At 42.2% G+C, this 16606-nt stretch overlaps 1 protein-coding gene across 2 annotated transcripts in view; it reads left to right on the plus strand.

Annotated features, from left to right (window-relative positions):
- Nucleotides 1-16606, plus strand: part of MED14 (mediator complex subunit 14) — a 116422-nt gene that overhangs the window by 3255 nt on the left and 96561 nt on the right. For both annotated transcript variants that reach the window (XM_085896822.1, XM_085896824.1), the window contains 9 exons: nucleotides 1687-1816; nucleotides 2026-2154; nucleotides 2343-2450; nucleotides 2610-2742; nucleotides 2908-3058; nucleotides 3276-3387; nucleotides 5171-5296; nucleotides 11582-11660; nucleotides 15533-15755. In XM_085896822.1, the coding sequence (XP_085752948.1) occupies nucleotides 1687-1816; nucleotides 2026-2154; nucleotides 2343-2450; nucleotides 2610-2742; nucleotides 2908-3058; nucleotides 3276-3387; nucleotides 5171-5296; nucleotides 11582-11660; nucleotides 15533-15755 (1191 nt within the window). The remainder of the gene's footprint in view (nucleotides 1-1686; nucleotides 1817-2025; nucleotides 2155-2342; nucleotides 2451-2609; nucleotides 2743-2907; nucleotides 3059-3275; nucleotides 3388-5170; nucleotides 5297-11581; nucleotides 11661-15532; nucleotides 15756-16606) is intronic.

Here is a 16606-nt window from a genome sequence, read left to right on the forward strand (position 1 = left end):
CGCCATTGGACTCTGGAGCAGTGGAAACGCGTTCTCTGGAGTGATGAATCACGCTTCACCATCTGGCAATCCGACAAACTAATCTGGGTTTGGTGGATGCCAGAAGAAAACTACCTGCCCAAATGCATCTTGCTAACTGGAAAGTTTGGTGGAGGAGGAATAATGATCTGGGGCTGTTTTTCATGGTTCGGGCTCGGCCCCTTAATTTCAGTGAAAGGAAATCTTAACGCTACAGCATACAATGACATTCTAGACGATTCTGTGCTTCTAACTTTGTGGCAATGGTTTGGGGAAGGCCCTTTCCTGTTTCAGCATGGCAATGCCCCCATGCACAAAGCGAGGTCCATACAGAAATGGTTTGTCGAGATTGGTGTGAAGAACTTGACTTGCTTGGACAGAGCCCTGACCTCAACACCATTGAACACCTTTGGGGTGAATTGGAACGCCGACTGCTAGCCAGACCTAATCGCCCAACACCAGTGCACGATCTCACAACTGCTCTTGTGGCTGAATGGAAGCAAATCCCCACAGCAATGTTCCAACATCGAGTGGAAAGCCTTCCCAGAAGAGTGGAGGCTGCTATAGCAGTAAAGGGTGATAGCTTGATATAGCTTGATACCCATTATTTTGGAATGAGATGTTGGGTGAGCAGATGTCCACATACTTTTGGTCATGTGGTGTATCTTCAATATGAAAGGTAAATGTTCAACGGTTTTTGAAATATCATGTACACAAGCCAAGTTACTGAGATGGTTTCCATGGCAACATAATTCAGCCAACCACAGGCATTATCTAATCGGGTTGAGATAATGTCATGACGAATCTATATCTGCAATATGAAAGCTCAATGTTCAACGCTTTTTGGAATATCACGTTCACAAAAGTACATGGACAGATGATTGTTTATGGATGGATGATCAGTTGGTCGGTGGTCAGTCATATGGAGCTCATTTTAAATTTTAATGTCCCCTGTTTCCGACCTTATCAGAGGGGTGGGGGACAAAAACAAGGGTGGGATGGAAAGGTGGGGCACATTTCAAAATGAGCACAGGAAGGGAAGTACTGTCAGATCCCAACATTTGCAGGGGGATGCGTTCCTGGAAAATGGCGTGAATATCAAATCTGCAAATGTTGGGGCAATGTTTCAATGGAAAAAGGGGGGATAGGTTCCCTGCGGTTCCTGATTCATGAAAATATGGCAAAGCTGCGAATGTCGGGGCATTGTTTCAATGGGAAAAAGTGGGACAGGTTCCCAGCGGTTCGTGATTCATGAAAAATTCCGCGAATGCCAACACCGCTAATGTCGCTCAATGTTTCAATAGAAAAGGAGGGGATAGGTTCTTGGACGGCTATTGGACGGACGGATAGGTTATTGAATCCCTGATTCATAGGGGAAAATTTTAAAAGTTTAAAATCTTTTTGACCATGAATGCATATGATTCGTTTCATAAAAAATGCTTACAAATTTATTTTTTAAACGACAGCACCTGGTATCATTTCCAGCGATTACAGTTTATTACTAGTGCTTAACCAACCGCACCGTTAAAAAAAAAAAACAATAAAAAAAACAACAGCAGGTACTTTTTTTATTTTATTTACATAAACACATTAAACTTTTCAAACGGTGATTATTGTGAATGCATTTTGAATTTTGTTCTTGCTTTTACGTCCTCTCCACATTCCAAGGATCGCATAGTTCCCCCAGACCCAATAAGCCGCACAGACCGTCAGACAACATTGCAGCACCTTAACCTCATCCTGCAGCATCGTCTCGTCACCACGGGCCTCCCACCTCAACTTGCCAACCTCGCAATAGGTATATTCTTTACAACTTTGATTGCTCCATTAACTTTTACAAATACCACATGCAACTGACCCATTTCCTGATACATGAGGCCAAGGCTTAGACTGCATCTCACCAATTCTTTTTTTTTTGTTTTTTGTTTTTGTTTTTATATTTATGTGTACAACCCTGCCTACCTCCCCTGCTCTTGGCGGTACCCATTGCAAATTCCTGTCACACAGAGGGTGGCCAGGTACGCTTCCAGGTTGATGGTGAGTTTGAGGTCAGCTTGACAGTTATGGGGGATGACCCAGTAATACCATGGCGCCTACTCAAGTTGAAGATCCTTGTGGAAGATAAGGAAACTGGAGGTACAATTTGAATATGCTGCTGTTGTGCTTCTGCAGCCAAAGGCTGGAGGCATTGTTTTGGGTTGTTTATTTGTATTAATTTTATCAATTTTTTTTAAAAATCGAGTATTTGTGAATAATACAGTAAATAAACGTTGATGAAAAGTGGTGTATGTTGAGCTTTTGATGGATTTTTTCATTTCTGGTAGATGGGCGTGCGCTCGTGCACAGGGCGCAAGTGGAGTTCCTACACCAACTGGTGCAGTCACGGTTGTTTGCAGATGATCGGCCATTGCAGGACATGTACAACTGCTTGCGTATCCTTCCAGCCATGGGCTCTATAATCATGCGATCCAGTCCTGCGGATTTGTTGCCTTGACTCGTGTTGCCCAACCTCTTCTTGCCTCATCTTCTTTTCCTTTTTTTCCTGCCTTTCATCTTTCTACCCCCTCCCCCCCTTTTTTTCCTGCATTTAGATTCATTCTGCCTTTCCCTGCAGCTGGAAGTGCTGCACTCTCAGGCACAGCGCCTCGTGCATGAGCGCTGGGGGGACCTCGTGCAGCTTGAGCGCTACCAGCCTGGCAAGAGCCTCACCCTGATCTTTTGGAAGTAAGCTGAGGCAGTTGTGGGTTTGAGCCGAGGTTGTGCATTTGGAGTGAAGGCCAATTTGCTTATTCAAATAAAATAATCTATCACTTTGTTCATTGCTTCCCATTTACATTTTCTTTGCTCTGCCTCCTCTTTCTGACTGTTCCTCATGTCACTCAATTCCAGTCCTCAAGTTTTGGGCCGACGAGTGGGGACAGTAGCTGCTTGTAAAGTGGCTGTCTGGTTGGATGAAAGTGATCCTTGCAAACCACTACAGATTACTCATGATCCACCGCTTCCCAGCAGTGACCCCAATCTAACGGAGCGTGCAGAGAAGGTCTGAAGCATTGCTGAAAAGGGATCTTACCTGGTCTTGTATCCCTCCTTGCATTCGTGGAAAAGTTTTGTGAGAGTGTGTGAGTGAGTTTTTTATTTTTTATTTTAGGTTCAACCTGTGATAAGCTCCCACCTTTCTCAGTTTGCTCTTATGTCTCTAGAAACCATGTAGGGTCCATCCTGGTTTCAACCCTGCTTCTTTTTATCCCCCTCTCAAGATTGGCCACTTGTCCGTGGAAAAACTGCTTGTGGACAGCATGTTGTGCCAAAGCCACCAAAAACTCTCTGATCTCAAGGTCATCCTAAAGACACATAATCCTCGTGAAAGCTGTAAGCTTTATTTATCTCTCTCTCTTTCCTCCCTCTCTCTTCCTCCCTCTCTCTTCCTCCCTCTCTTCCTGTCTTACATTTTCCCCCATTTATTCCCGCTCCCTTTCTTTATTTCCACCCTCATTACTTTGCCCCAATTACTGCTTTTATGTCTTTCATAAAATCCCATCTTATTCGTTGTTTTTTTTTTTCTCATTTTCACTTTGGTTAACCTCTTCCTTCGTTGTAAAGTCCTTTGAGATGTTTGTGTATAAATGAAAAGCATTATTTAGGAGATTGATGGATTAAAAAAAAAAATTCCATCCCTTCCATATATATATATATATATATATTTTTTTAATACACAATGTCAAGGCTCGCATAAGAGCTAACACACAGAACGTATAACAGGGGGAACAGGAGACGAGAGGGAAGCACAAAACAGTGGGGACTAGACACGAGATCTGTGGAAGGGAGAGGGACAAGGCAGGATACATGGGGTGAACAAGATGGACACTACCTCGACTTTAAGGAAGGAAAGCAGGGAATATGAAGGAGGTGAGTTTGGGGTGGATTAACAGGGGAAGAAAAGATTGTGGTTTTGGTTGGTGGAAGATAAGAGATGGTGGTGAACAGCTGTTTTGAAGACCTGGAGGGAAGAGTGCGATTGTAGAGTGTGTGAGAGTTTGTTCCAAAGGTGGGGGAAAAAAAAGAGGAATGAAAGAATGAAGGTGACCAGAAGGGGGTGTTGCTGGTGGACCTTGAGTGTCCTGCATATTGGGGTGGGACAGATAGCAAACAGAATGGGGGGAGGGGGGGCAAGGCCAGAGAGGAGACTGTAGAAGACAGAAAGACCAACCTGCTTGCGATGAGAGAATGAGAAACCCAAAGACTCGGCCTCATCACAGGAGGTACCAATGATCTTAAATGCCTGGTTTCCACAGCGTGAAGCCGAGAAAGGTTAGAGGGCGGGAGCACCAGCCCAGAGGGGAGAGCACTTCTCCATCAGGCTGTGGATGAAAGCTTTGTACATGATCAGGAGGTCCAGTGTGCCAAGGAAGGACCTTGCATGACAGAGGATGCCCAATTGGCAACTGGCTTTGGAGGCCAGCATGAAGATGTGGCTCTCCCAGGAAAGATCATGGCAGATAGTGAGGCCCAAAAGTTTGAATGAAGGGACTTCTTCAAGAGGATTGTTGAGAAACTAGGTGGGGGGGGGGGTTAAGATCGTCCTTTCGGAGAGACACCGTGAGAGTGTGAGATTTGTCAGGATGTGATTTCATGCAGAGAGTGAAGAGACTGCTGCTTGTCAATCTAAGGGATGACAGATGGTATAACAGAGGGTGGAGTCATCAGCAAAGAGATAAAGAGGATTTTCCAGAGTCAGGAGATCATTGATGAAAAGGAGAAAAAGCACTGGGCCCAGAACACTGCCTTGAGGCACTCCAGCCTGAATAGGAAGAGGGGATGAGAGAATTCCATTGAGGGCCACACGTTGACTGCGACAGGAGAGGAAGTCTGTGAGCCAAGAGTGGACATTGCCTTGGATACCATCGGAAGAGAGTTTGGTGAGCAATTCGTGGTGCCAGACCATATCAAAAGCATGTGATATGTCTAGGGAGATTGCTCTGATCTCATGTCTGGCATTGAGGATCTCCATCCATTATTGGGGAAGCAGGAGCAGCACAGTTCAGGGTAGAGCAAATCCATTTAATTTTCATTTCATATTTACTCCCTCCTCCACAGAGCAATTCTGTTTTCCTTGTGCAGCTGGGATTGTTTATGCATCCCTCTTCCCAAACAGCTATCCTGAAGGAGGCTGGCCCAACACTGGTGATTCCTCTGCTGGAGCCCTGTACTCGTTCTGAGTGCCTACATCTGCACGTGGATCTTCACTCTGGTGCTCTTCAGCCTCAATTTCTTGGACTAGGCAAGAATTTCCTTTGAACTCTGACAGGTTTTTCTTCACAAGCATTTCCACTCTGCTTTGCTTCAATATAATTATCTCATTATAGGGGAGTGAACACTGCTCTCATTCATTCTCACTCCCGCCCCGTCCTCCACCACTTGGCGCCTGCCCCGTCCGCCACCCTTTGGCTCCCTCCCCGTCTGTCCTTCCCCCTTGGCTCCCTCCCCGTCCGTCCTTCCCCCTTGGCTCCCTCCCCGTCCGTCCGTCCCCCCCTTGGCTCCTACCCCGTCTGTCCTTCCTCCCCCCTTGGCTCCCTCCTTGGCCTCCTTGCGTACCCCTTTTGCTCCCACCCTATCCCAAGCCCCCTTAGCTCCCCCACTCTCTCCTCCTCCTCCCCATCCTTTCGCTCGCCCCTCCCCGCCCTTTTCGCTCTCCTCCCCCTTTTGAGCCTTCTCCCCTACTTTTTACTTCTCCCTCACTTCATTCCATTCTCCTCATTTTCATTCATTTCTCCCTACTTTTCATCTACTCTCCCCATTTTTCATTTCCATTTCTCCTCATTTTTTCATTCCATTTCTCCCACTTTTTCATTTCATTTCTCCCATTTCTTCATTCATTCTCCCTCACTTTTTCATTCATTCTCTTTCTCATTCTCCCTTTCATTCATTCTCTCCCACTCTTTCATTCATTCTCCCCACTTTTCATTCATTTCTCCCACTTTTTCATTCCATTTCCTCCCATTTTTCATTCATTCTCTCCCACTTTTCATTCATTTCTCTCCCATTTTTTTCATTCATTCTCCTCCCACTTTTTCATTCATTCTCTCCCACTTTTTCATTCCATTTTCTCCCATTTTTTCATTCCATTTCTCTCCCATTTTTTTTCATTCCATTTCCATTCTCCCATTTTTCATTCATTTCTTCTCCCACTTTTTCATTTCCATTCTCCCACTTTCTTTCATTCATTCTCCTTCTCCCATTTTTCATTCATTTCTCCCATTTTTTTCATTTCCATTCTCTCCCATTTTTTCATTCCATTTCTCCCATTTTTTTCATTCATTTCTCCCATTTTTTCATTCATTTCTCCCATTTTTTCATTCATTTTCTCCCACTTTTTTCATTCATTTCTCCCACTTTTCATTCATTTCTCCCATTTTTTCATTTCCATTTCTCCCACTTTTCTTTCATTCCATTTCTCCCACTTTTCATTCATTCTCTCCCATTTTTCATTCATTTCTCCCATTTTTTCATTCCATTTCTCCCATTTTTTTTCATTCCATTTCTCCCATTTTTTCATTCATTTCCATTTCTCCCACTTTTTTCATTCCATTTCTCCCACTTTTTCATTCATTTTCTCCCACTTTTTCATTCCATTCTCTCCCACTTTTCATTTCATTTTTTCCCATTTCATTTCCATTTCCTCCCATTCTTTTTTCATTCATTCTCTCCCACTTTTCATTCATTTCTCCCACTTTTTTCATTCTCTCCCATTTTTTCATTCATTCTCCCATTTTTTCATTCATTCTCTCCCATTTTTCATTCCATTTCCTCCCATTTTTTCATTCCATTTTCCCACTTTTTCATTCCATTCTCTCCCATTTTTTCATTCCATTTCTCCCACTTTTTCATTCCATTTCCTCCCATTTTTTCATTCATTTTCCCATTTTTTCATTCCATTTTCTCCCATTTTTTTTCATTCATTCTCTCCTACTCTTTCATTCATTCCTCTCCCACTTTTTCATTCATTTCTCTCCCACTTTTCATTCCATTTCTCCCATTCTTTTCATTCATTCTCTCCCACTTTTTTTCATTTCCATTTTCTCTCCCATTTTTTCATTTCCATTCTCCTCTCCCATTTTTTTCATTCATTTCTCCCACTTTTTCATTCATTTTCTCCCCATTTTTCATTCCATTTCCTCCCATTCTTTTTTCATTTCCATTTCTCCCCATTCTTTTTCATTTCCATTCTCCCAATTTTTTCATTCATTTCTTCTCCCACTTTTTCATTCCATTTTCCTCTCCCACTTTTCATTCATTTCTCCCATTTTTCATTCATTCTCTCCCACTTTTTTCATTCCATTCTCTCCCACTTTTCATTCATTCATTCTCCCACTTTTCATTCATTTCTCCCATTTTTCATTCATTTCTCCCACTTTTTCATTCCATTCTCCCATTTTTTTCATTCTCATTTCTCCCACTTTTCATTCATTTCTTCCCATTTTCATTCCATTTCTCTCCCATTTTTTCATTCCATTCTCTCCCACTTTTTCATTCATTCTCCCATTTTTTTCATTCATTTCTCTCCCATTTTTCATTCATTTCTCTCCCACTTTTTTCATTCATTCCATTTCTCCCCAATTTTTTCATTCATTCTCTCCCACTTTTCATTCATTTTCTCCCATTTTTTTCATTCATTTCTCTCCCACTTTTCATTATTCCATTCTCCTCCCATTTTTTCATTCCATTTCCTCCCACTTTTTTCATTTCCATTTCTCCCATTCTTTTCATTTCCATTTTCTCCCATTTTTTCATTCCATTTTCCTTACTTTTTCATTCATTTCCTTCTCCCCATTTCTTTTCATTTCATTTCTCCATTTTTTCATTCATTCTTCCCATTTTTTTCATTCTCCTCCCACTCTTTTCATTCATTTCTCTCCCACTTTTTCATTCCATTCTCCCACTCTTTTCATTCATTTCTCTCCCCATTTTTCATTCCATTTCTCCCTACTTTTTCATTCATTCTCTCCCACTTTCATTTCCATTTTTCTCCCAATTTTTCATTCCATTTTCTCCATTTTTTCATTCCATTTCTCTCCCATTTTTTCATTCCATTCTCTCCCACTTTTTCATTTCCATTCTTCTCCCATTTTTTCATTCCATTTTCTCTCCCATTTTTTCATTTCCATTTCTCCCACTTTTTCATTCATTTCTTCTCCCATTCTTTTTCATTTCCATTTCTCCCATTTCATTCTCATTTCCTTCCTCCCATTTTTTCATTCATTCTCTCCCACTTTTCATTCATTCTCCTCTCCCAATTTTTCATTTCATTCTCCCTACTTTTCATTCCATTCTCTCCCACTTTTCATTTCCATTTCCTCTCCCACTTTTCATTCATTCTCCCTTTTTTCATTCCATTTCTCCCCAATTTTTTCATTTCCATTTCTCTCCCATTCTTTTCATTCATTTCTCCCACTTTTCATTTCCATTTTCCCCATTTTTTTCATTTCCATTTCCTTCTCCCATTTTTTTTCATTTCCATTTCTCCCATTTTCTCCTTCATTTTTCATTCATTTCTCCCACTTTTTCATTCATTTCTCCCACTTTTCATTCCATTTCTCCTTTTCATTCCATTTTTTTCATTCCATTCATACTCTTTCATTCATTCATTTCTCCCATTTTTCATTCATTTCTCCATACTTTTTTCATTCATTTTCTCCCACTTTTTCATTTCCATTTCTTCATATTTCTTTTTCATTCCATTTTCTCCCATTTCTTTCATCATTTCTCCCATTTTTTTCATTCATTTCTTCCATTTCTTTCCATTCTTTCTCCTTTCGCTTCTCTCCCACTTTTTCATTCATTTCTTCGCTTCATTTTTCGCTCTTTCATTTCATTTCGCATTCTCTTCGCTCTTTTCGCTTTCCGCTTTCTTTCGCTCTCGCCCTTTCTCTCGCTCTCTTTTCGCTTCCGCCCTCTGCCGCCCTTTCGCTTCCGCCCTTTCGCTTCCGCCGTTTCCCGCCCTTTCTCCTTTCTCCAGTTTTTATCCCCCGCCGCGTGGCGGAAGGGGGATATTGTTGTCACCTGAGTCGTCCGTCCGTCCATCCGGCTGGGCGTCAACATTTATAGCTGTGAGTGCGATAACTCATAAACTGTTCGCCATATCGATTTGAAATTTGGGTCACACATGTACCACCTGAAAAGGAAGAAACATTGATTTTGGGCGTGGCCGGATCCAAGATAGCCGACTGGGGTGGCCATCTTGAAAAAAATGTTTTTTCGCCATATCGATTTGAAATCTGAGTCACACATGTACCACCTGAAAAGGAAGAACCCTATTGATTTTGGGTGTGGCCGGATCCAAAATGGCCGACTGGGGTGGCCATCTTGAAAAAAATGTTTTTTGTAATAAATGGAAAACCGCTTATCTGATTTCAATTATTTTTGGTTTCTACGTTCCTCACCCTTGGGGAACTTTTTCGAGATGATGACCAAATGGTGTCTTGTTTCCAATTCAACTCCCTCATCTGGAATATGTATGACCTTTTTCATTCAATGGTGGGGGATTCCCCATCTCTGATGGTATATTTTAATAATTAGCGATTCGCTCATTTGTGAGGTCACGTGACTCCTTCGCTGATCTTACCAAATGTTGCGTCATAATTAACAGTTATTTTTTCACATTTGATGATTGAAGCTCACCATTTGGCCAATTATGAAGGTATCCAGAATTTTTTTTGGGCTTTTTATAAAGCATTGTACATGTGGATCTACCATCCAAGATGGTGACATTTGGTGGCTCATGTGCTTATAAGTTATGAATTGTGAGGAAATGACTGTTTAAAACTTTGAGTAAGGTGCATCATGGTGAAAAACAAAATGATCCTATAAAGTTTTATTGCGATTATTCTTGGGAGCTCAGAGGAATAGGGAAACATCACATCATGTATGCAATTTATTTATTTTTGCTCAGTTGAACCCCACCTGTGGAATAAGCTCCTACATCACCTGAGGACATCCGGTTCTGTTAGTTTATAAATGTGGGCTTAAAACGCTTTTATTCCCTTGCTTTTAAGTAACTTGCTTTGCAAAAAGGATTGGTCAATTTTTGTTTTGTTTTTCATTGATATTTGTTTTTTTTTAATGTGATTTGACTCTTCTTCTGCCTGGTGTTTGTTTCGTGGTTAGGATGGCTGGCTTTTAGTACCTTAGGGTCCTGAGATCGAGTCCGGTTGGCTGCTGAATTAACACCAGGTGTGGTTGACTCAGCCTGTCATCCTTCCGAGGTTGGCAAAATGAGTACCAGTGTACTGGGGGTACAGCATCAGTGGCACAGCTGCGCTTCCAATAAATGATAGCTACCTGGCAGCCAAGCTGCCATACGCAAGAACAGAAGAGAACTCTTTTCTTCTTTGATTCTTATCACATTTCTGTTTTCTCTTTCTTTTTTCACTCGACCAACTGATTTTTCCCTAGTTTAGCACCGAGATTTCTTTGTACTGTATTTCAAAAGTGCTATACAGGTATAAATAAAAATTATTATTCATATTATTATTATCATATGCCTGGTGTTGGCTTATAGTGGGGCAACTTTGCATAACAATTGTGCATTTTGTGAGGAAAGCAACAAATTTGGCACACTAGTAGCCTATCATATTATGAACAGATTTGGATATTGGGCCATCTCAAAATTTTGGATGGCAGTGGAAAATGGCAAAATGCACAATTGTTATGCTATATTTAGCCAAGTTGCCCCATTATTAATGGTTAGGGTGGCTGGCTTGGGATCCTTGGGTCCTGAGTTCAAATCCCGCTCAGCTGTTGAATTAATACCAGGTGGGGTTAACTCGACTTGTCATCCTTCCGAGGTCGGCAAAATAAGTGCTAGCATGCTGGCCATTCGAGTATCCTGCGTTGGAGTGGTGACCCATCCAGGATTGTGCCCAATAGCCCAGTAGACTGCTTCGGCAGCACCGACGCTATGTACAGAGTATGGTCCCAATGGATGGATGGATCATACAGAAACTGGTACTGTGGCCTGTTCCAAGTCGAGCCATTGTTCAGCAGGCTGAAATAAAATGGCAGCTTAAGACCCCTGCGAGATGATAGTTGGCTGACCAAGATGGTACGCCACCATATTGGAAAGGTTTTTTTTTTTTTTTAAACGATGAGCACCCCAATAATTATCTTCAAAAGCTTGTGCTTAAATTTACCGTAAATACATAGTTTTCATTCATGCACTCCATTGGAGTTCCATCAGTATGCATGCAAAGTTTTGGACTGCTAGGTTTCATACACACACACACACACACACACACACACACACACACACACACACACACACACACACACACACACACACACACACACACACACACACACACACACACACACACACACACACACACACACACACACACACACACACACACACACACACTATTATTATAGAGGCTATAACAGGAACACTGATAAATGCTATGTGGCTGGACATATATTATCCATATGTTTTGCCCTTCGACATCTGTCTGCACCATAATCCATTTTTGCACTGCAATGTACAATATTTTAATTTATTCCCATCTCTCAGATGCAGGGATGCTGGAAGACTTGGAGAAATCTGTGAATGAGAATCCACAGACACTTACCACCTGGCTCTCTTCACTCAAGTAATTTACAATCCCTATTTCTTATTTTCTCCCATATATATATATATATATATATATATATATATATATATATATATATATATATATATATATATATACATTTTTTTTTATATATTTTATATATATATTTTATATTTCTATTTTATATATATATATATATATATACACATACAGTAGACTACGGGTAAGTCGGCAGCGTCAAAAAGTCCCGAATTTATCTAATGTTAAATCCCTCTGAATAAAGTCTGTAAGTCGTCACTTCGTCTAAGTCGTCAGATGTTGCCCGTTCCCACGTAATGGAACTCAAGTAAATTACCACGCCTAACTTGTCACACGGAACTGCTGCCTCGTGAGAAGCCCGATTTTCATGGAATCGTGATGCGTGCTTATTGGTGTACACCGCCAGTGATAGGCTATTTATAACTGCGCTGCGTTCAGCTCAGTCAGCGACCACAGTGGTCGCTGGCTCAGTGTGTGGCCAGGCGAGGCCGTGAAGCTGTGCATTGAGTACTGTATTGGGTCATACATCACCGCACCGCACTGTTTTGTACATCACCGCACTCCCTTACACATAGGCATTGAGTGGTAGTCATCACCACGATGACTGTGTGTCATGTAATTTGTCGACATACCATCACCGATGGTACACGAGTTGTCTTACAGTTGTTCATTATCTTTACTTTTGATAAACTGATTCATGAATTCCATCTTTGCTTGATCACTTTCCAACTCACCAATGAACCCCCACCTATGCCCCGAGAATTGTGTTTCCCTTTTGGTACAATATCCGGCTTAGAGATTGATGCGCCCTCTCACACGTACGTGTCCAGGCCACGCGCGACTTCATCCTTCACCCCACAGTCATCACGAGTGTTCGCATACGCGTAAGTAGTCACACGTCTAAGTCGTCACTTTTTTCTCGGTCCCAATGGTGACGACTTACGAGTAGTCTACTGTATATGTGTATGTATATATATATATATATATATATATATATATATATATATATATATATATATATATATATATATATATATATATATATATTGTTACGGATTCGCGCCCGCCGGCGTGCTGACGGCCACGTAACTCGAATCGCGGCACGTCGCCCACCGGACGGACAATCCAGTCGTGACCCTCTCGGACTAACGCCGGGAACCAGTCACGGGTGGACCTTTCGGTCTCACCGCGAACGAGCCAATCGGCCCCCGCGTGGGATAGGGTTGCTCGCCAAATTCGACCTACCTAAGTACCCACACGGAGGGTAGACCGGGCGATCGCACCTCGCCGCAGGTCGACTTCGGACACGGGCCACTTAAGCGACCCGTTCCGTACTATCGGGATAACCGAGCGGTGTTATTCGTCGACCTCGACGGTTCGATTAATTATCGGGCGTATTCAGCCCACTACCAACCCTTTACGTGAAGCAAGATGAGGATTCAATGAGAGAAATGACGAAGCGAAGCGGGAAACAGTTCAACATAAAGCACATTTATTCGCGATGAACGGAAAGCACACATATACAATTCCACCAAAAGCACATAGAAAAGGAAAAGAAACACAATGCAATTTTACACAAAAAGCAAATGTAAAAGCGAAGACACAATGCAGAGCTAATACCGACTACCGAGCACACGGCAACACTTATACAATTCTACTTCACAGACGGCGCCGACAACACATACCCAAAACCAAGAAAAAGAACACCCTCAAGGATGAGGCGGGCCTGAGGCCGAGACCGGGTCGGGCCTACCCGTCTGGTGATGAGACGCGGAGCGGCGATGGTGCCTCAACTCCGCGGGCCTCGCGGGAAACGGGGGGAAACAGGAGGGGGTTGCTGATGCTCGGGGAAAGGAGGATTTTTACTCTGTCTCGAGTCCCGCGACGAGCGTCTCCACCTCGACCAGGTCGCGCCGTCGGCCTCCCTGGTGTGCAGCTCCCGGCACGACGCGAGCACCCCCTCGTCTGCCTTCGCCGCCTCTCCACAGCTCCGTCCTCTTCGCTCCGACTCCAACGCACACGACGACCAACGACCAACGACCAACAACCCTTTTCTGACGAACGCAGCCGCTTATATAAGCCCCGTGGCTTCGCCTTTGACCCCCTGCCTTCGACCTTTCACCTCGCTCCCCATTGGCCCGAGAAAAAGTGGGCGTGAAGGCTTTTTGATCCACAAATTTGCATATATCGATCGTCCTGGAGGCGGGGCCAAATCGCCCCTCGCTCACCGATTGGACGGTACAAAAGTGGGCGTGTGTCGTTTTTGATCCGTTTTTGGAGCGGAAAATCCGTGGTTTTGTACACGCTGTTCGGCGCGCGCCCTGCACGAGTCCAATACCGGTACCCACAAGCGGCGCAAGAACGGTGGCGATGCGATGGTTGCGAGGTGTGACGGGAAAGGTCGTGGCTGTTGTGGTGAAGCGGCGTTGTGGTGGGTGGTTGATGTTGTGACGACTGTTGAGACGCGGTTGGTCCAAAATAAAGATAGTAAAAGAAAAACGGCTATCCTGAAGAGTCGCAGCACGCATGAATGACATGTATTCCCACTAGACAACGGGTTTGGGCCTAACTACACATATACTTACGGAGATATCTCACCTAAGGGACCTGAATGGTGGTTTGCGAATTTGGTAACCACAACAATATATATATATATATATATATATATATATATATATATATATATGTATATGTATATGTATATGTATATGTATATGTATATGTATATGTATATGTATATGTATATGTATATGTATATGTATATGTATATGTATATGTATATGTATATGTATATATATATATATATATATATATATATATATATATATATATATATATATATATATATATATATATATATATATATATATATATATATAGTATAAATGCAGGTATTTCTATCTTTTCATTGTTTCAGTCTTCCTTCAGTTGAGGACATGGCACTGCATGTTCATGGCCTGATGAGTTCCTTATTCTCACAAGTCTTTGTTTTCAGATTTCATTTTTGTTTTGTTGTTGTTGTACTCTACTCTATTTTGTAGATGTTAAATTATAGTGGCAATAAAATATTTGCACAAAACGTGTTTTCAATATCTCTTAAACATGCACCTATATCAAATGCTTTAAAGAATATCTGTTAGCTTTCTTTTCCAATAAAGCACTTTCTGATAGGCTCATAAAAAGCTTGTTAAAAGATCCGTCATTGTTGTCATCATGAAGATGTTTTGCTGATGCAATCGAAATGGAGACTTGGAGCCACAGTGGTTGTACCTTCCCCACAACAACCCCCACCCCTCCACCTCCCCTCCACCTCCCCACTTTAATTGAAGGTTTGTATGGGAGTCCATGCACATACCACATGCAAGACATGGACTTGAGGAGAAATTTGTGTACTTTTACACGAGATTAATATCCAATGGACAAATCAACACCACATGGTGTTTCAGTATGTGGAATTGAAATGGGAGAGATGTATGAGCCAACACTACATGAAATTTTGGATCCCAGGATAATTGACCATGTGATGAGGACACCAAAACATTGGAGATCCCTGGGAACACTAAAAACAAGGCAACCCAAACATCATGTAAGGTGAACAGATATGCATTTCTCAATCTGACGGAACTGGTTTGGTTTCACTCGGTTTCTTCTATAGCCAATTGAACTGCAACTGCAAGTTCGTTAAATCTCTACTTTTGATCTCTGTGTGATGCAGTTGTTCTGGTAGAGGCTTTTTAAACGGGTTTGGGAATGTTATGTAGGTTATCGGGTTGTTTAGCATACTATAAGGATTGAAGGTGGTTTAGTTGCAATTAGGATACACTATTAACATTGTAACAATACACTATTAACACAATGGTTGTTTTTTACAGACTTTGGCTTGGTGTGCAGCGATGCCGACAGTCTGTACGGCACTTGCCAACGCAATCTTCCGAGACTGCACCTTTCAGCACCACAACCACAGCACTCTGTGCCCCATCTGCGTCTGTCTGCACCTCACCTCCTCCTTTTTACACTCCGCTGGGGCACCCGCTGCACAACATCACTCGCCCCCACCTTTTCATCCGTCTCACTCGGCTTCACGCTTGTTATGTGGTACATTCCCATTTTACCCTCCCTTTTCTGTTTCCTTGTTCTCACCATCAGCCAGGGTTTCTTTTGGGTACCGTGCACAGTCATTCTTGGGTAACTTCAGTGATGCTTCGTAATTACATGTTGTAAGCTTAATGATGCAGTAGCTGAGAGATGGGCACTTCATGATGGACTTACAGAGGACATCCATCTTTCAATTTCATAAAAAGATGAATGCAGAGTTGTTGAAGAGAGCATGTCGTCAGGTTGCATCAACAGGTTAATCTGTGAGTCATAAGCCAAGCAATGAAAGCTGTTGTTGAAATTCCTTAAGATTTGTACCAACTGGATGAAGATGATGAAGAGTGCACTAAGGACAGATCCCTATGGACCATGAACGGGAGAGATAAGTGGGTCTGATGAAGTATTATTAACACAGAATGTTGTTCCATGAAGCCACAAAATCCAGTTTCATATCTTAATATTTTGTGCTAATAAGGAAGATGCATCATTTTAATGCTGAGTTCTGATTGTTCATTGTCAATCCTTCCAGCAAGATTGCTAAACCTTGCTTCGTTGTCTGCATCTCTGTTAAGGTTCTACAATCGAATCTTGTCTTATGTCAGTCTCCGAGCTTGAGCATGGTTCTATGCTCGTATTCAAATGACATTACATGCCGAACAGCCATTTTTGTCTTTTCATTGATATCATTTTTATGACGAGAACACATTGCATTGTTGTGGGCCTGTAGATATGTGGCTCGATTCTGTGTAGCACAATTAGGCATTTGTCCTTTCCTTAAAATTTAACAGTTTGTGCACTCTGATTACTGGCCAAGTTATGTAACTACCCGTTTTAGACATTAGTATTTGATT

Source organism: Eptatretus burgeri, chromosome 10 (genome assembly GCF_056783735.1).
Source record: "Eptatretus burgeri isolate ZD-2024b chromosome 10, Ebu_testis_v1, whole genome shotgun sequence".
NCBI lineage: Eukaryota > Metazoa > Chordata > Myxini > Myxiniformes > Myxinidae > Eptatretus > Eptatretus burgeri.